General features: G+C 40.2%; 1 gene segment (V, D, J or C); it reads right to left on the reverse strand.

Moving 5' to 3' along the window:
• Positions 1-214: 214 nt before the first annotated feature.
• LOC132654196 (immunoglobulin kappa variable 1D-33-like) lies at positions 215-789 on the reverse strand (the record flags this gene model as incomplete). The annotated part of the segment is given in 2 exon segments: positions 215-543; positions 728-789. Coding segments are annotated over 2 exon segments (378 nt in total), but the record flags the coding sequence as incomplete, so codon positions are not given.
• Between the last annotated feature and the right edge of the window lie 1,776 nt (positions 790-2,565).

The following is a 2,565-nucleotide window of genomic DNA, read 5'->3' on the forward strand; positions in this document are numbered from 1 at the left end:
TGCAAAACCACACCTTCTAAATCTCTTTACTTAGTTTCTCCTTTTTATCTATACACACCAGTGTTGCCAAAAGCATGGAAGAAAGGAGGCAATTTCTTAATTAATTTCTACTGAAGAGTGCATCAATTAGTCATACTTAGCAGATCTTAAGCAAAAGGGGGAAGCGTGCAGGCCCAGGGCTGTGTGTGGTGCAGGCAGCTGGTGAGACTCTCAAGGAGGTTTGTGTTGGAGGCTGAAGCACTGTGGGAGGAGTATTGTCATACTGCTGACAGTAATAAACTGCTAGGTCTTCAGCCTGCACACTGCTGATGCTGAGAGTGTAATCTGTCCCAGATCCACTGCCTATGAAGCGATCAGGGACCCCAGTGTATCTATTGGATGCATCATAGATTAATGGTTTAGGAGGCTTCCCTGGTTTCTGCTGGTACCAAGTTACCCAACCACTCACACTCTGACTAGACTTGCAGCTTAGGGTGATTCTGTCTCCAACAGATGTGGACATGAATTCAGGAGATTGGATCATCACAATGCTCCCCTCAGCACCTGCAACCAAAAATACACAATGAGTATACACACATACACACAAAGAGTTCCTGATACAAATGTTAGGATCTAAAATGCCTTTCCTAATGGCATTGCCTGCATACATTTGGATTCCTATAATAAATAGCTGTTTCTCTACAAATGAATTACTTTGATGATATTCTAATAATCTTTAATATCTCACCAGACAACCAGAGGAGCAGGAGTATGAAGACCTGGCTGTGTGACTCCATATTGGTTTTCCAGGCTGTCTGATGCTTTTCAGTTCTCACTGCAAAGGCCGGGTTTATATACTATGTACAGCTGGGCTGGCTTATAGGGAACTATGCAAAGTAGACATGAAATGAGAAGGTAAATAGCCAGGGTACTGGGTTGTGAGAGAACACAGGTTAAATCTACAGACAAAAATATCATCAAAGCAAATACACAATCACTAGGGATAAAAGTAAACATAGAAGCTCAAGGACCAACTTAAGAGCTCTTAATCTGCAAATATGAAGACACACTCATGACAGGCTTCCATTAAAAATCAAAAACAGTTAAAGCAAGTGAGTTTAATAAAAATACTAGAAAATACTAGAATTTCTAATACTAGAAAAACATTGATTACAATCATGAGGAAACAATATCATGATCAACAACAGCAGAAAAAAAACAGAAGGAGCAGAAAGAAGGAAGGAAAGAAAGAAGGGGAAAGTAGAAGACTAGGTGAGAGAAAGGAAAGAAGGATAGGGAAATCTGGATTTTATATACAGGTAAAATTTACTCATAGGTAAAATCAGAAGTTTAATAAAGAAAAATAAGGTCACTGGGATTTAAAGATTATCTATTTAAAGAATATTGGTTGTTAATATGAAAAGAAAACTATTAAGTATTTCTAAATTACTTGTTCTGCTAATGAACACAGCCATAAATGCATGCAGAAAGGGGAGGGGAGGGTGGGACCGGGAGGGGAGGAGGGAGAGGCTTATGGGGGGATACAAAATGAATAAAGTATAATTAATAAAAGTTAAAAAAATGAGAATCACCTTTGAAAGCTTGCTATCAATATGGGCAAACGTAGTGGAAAATAATTATTTAATCTTGACTCAAAGTAGTATCTTCCATAAAAGATTAAAAACCATTTTGGCCTTCGAATTCTCTCCTAGACTTTCAAGTCTATTTGAGTGAGGCAAGGCTCACTGATTTTTGGACAGAGAGGAGAGTGCTTACCAGGCTGTGTAGAGATAAAAAGTTTTCTGTATCAGATCCTGGCTGTCAGGCTGAGCTCTAAAGGTGTCTGTGTTGCAGGCTAATGCACTGAGGAGGAAACTGCAACAACCTTCACAGTAACAAACGGTCACCTCTTCAGTCTGAATGCCGATGGTGCTGAAACTGAACTCTGTCCTAGATCCATGAGCAGTCAAAATGCCTGGGAGTCATCCAGGTGAACAATTGGGTAGCCTTTCTCTGCTTTTGGTGGAATCAGGCTAAATACCTGGTTGTGAGAGCTGTGTAGATACCATTGATGTTGCAGCTGATGGTGACCCTCTATGCTGCAGATACGGCCAGGGAGGATCTCTACTTCCATTAATTTCCTCCACACACTACTCCTCTCTAGTCTCCCCGATAAGCCTACAGTTCATAGCTCCCCCTACAGGCAACCAGTGGAAATTATGTTATTTCCAAGCTCTGTTGCAATGTTTTAATTTATGCACACAATCAATAGTGTATCTAGAATCCCACAACTTGTAATATACAAATGGGGCCTTAAGTTATAATCACCTCCAGTCTCAATAGGTTTTATAGCGGGCTGGTGGTGGTGAGACATGTGATAAAAAAGGTTTTGGCTGGCATTCCTATCCATCTTCCTAAGATACTACTCTTATACCATTATGGACTTAACTTGCCACATACTGCAGTTTTGAGAGTCACACTACTGCCTAGTTTGGTGATGGGTGCCTATAATCTGAGAATTTGGGATGCTGGCAGAGGAAAAACTGGCTTATACCAGCAACCTATGATAAATAGTTTATTTGACAC

The sequence above is a fragment of the Meriones unguiculatus genome, chromosome 5 (genome assembly GCF_030254825.1).
Source record: "Meriones unguiculatus strain TT.TT164.6M chromosome 5, Bangor_MerUng_6.1, whole genome shotgun sequence".
In the NCBI taxonomy this organism is placed as follows: domain Eukaryota; kingdom Metazoa; phylum Chordata; class Mammalia; order Rodentia; family Muridae; genus Meriones; species Meriones unguiculatus.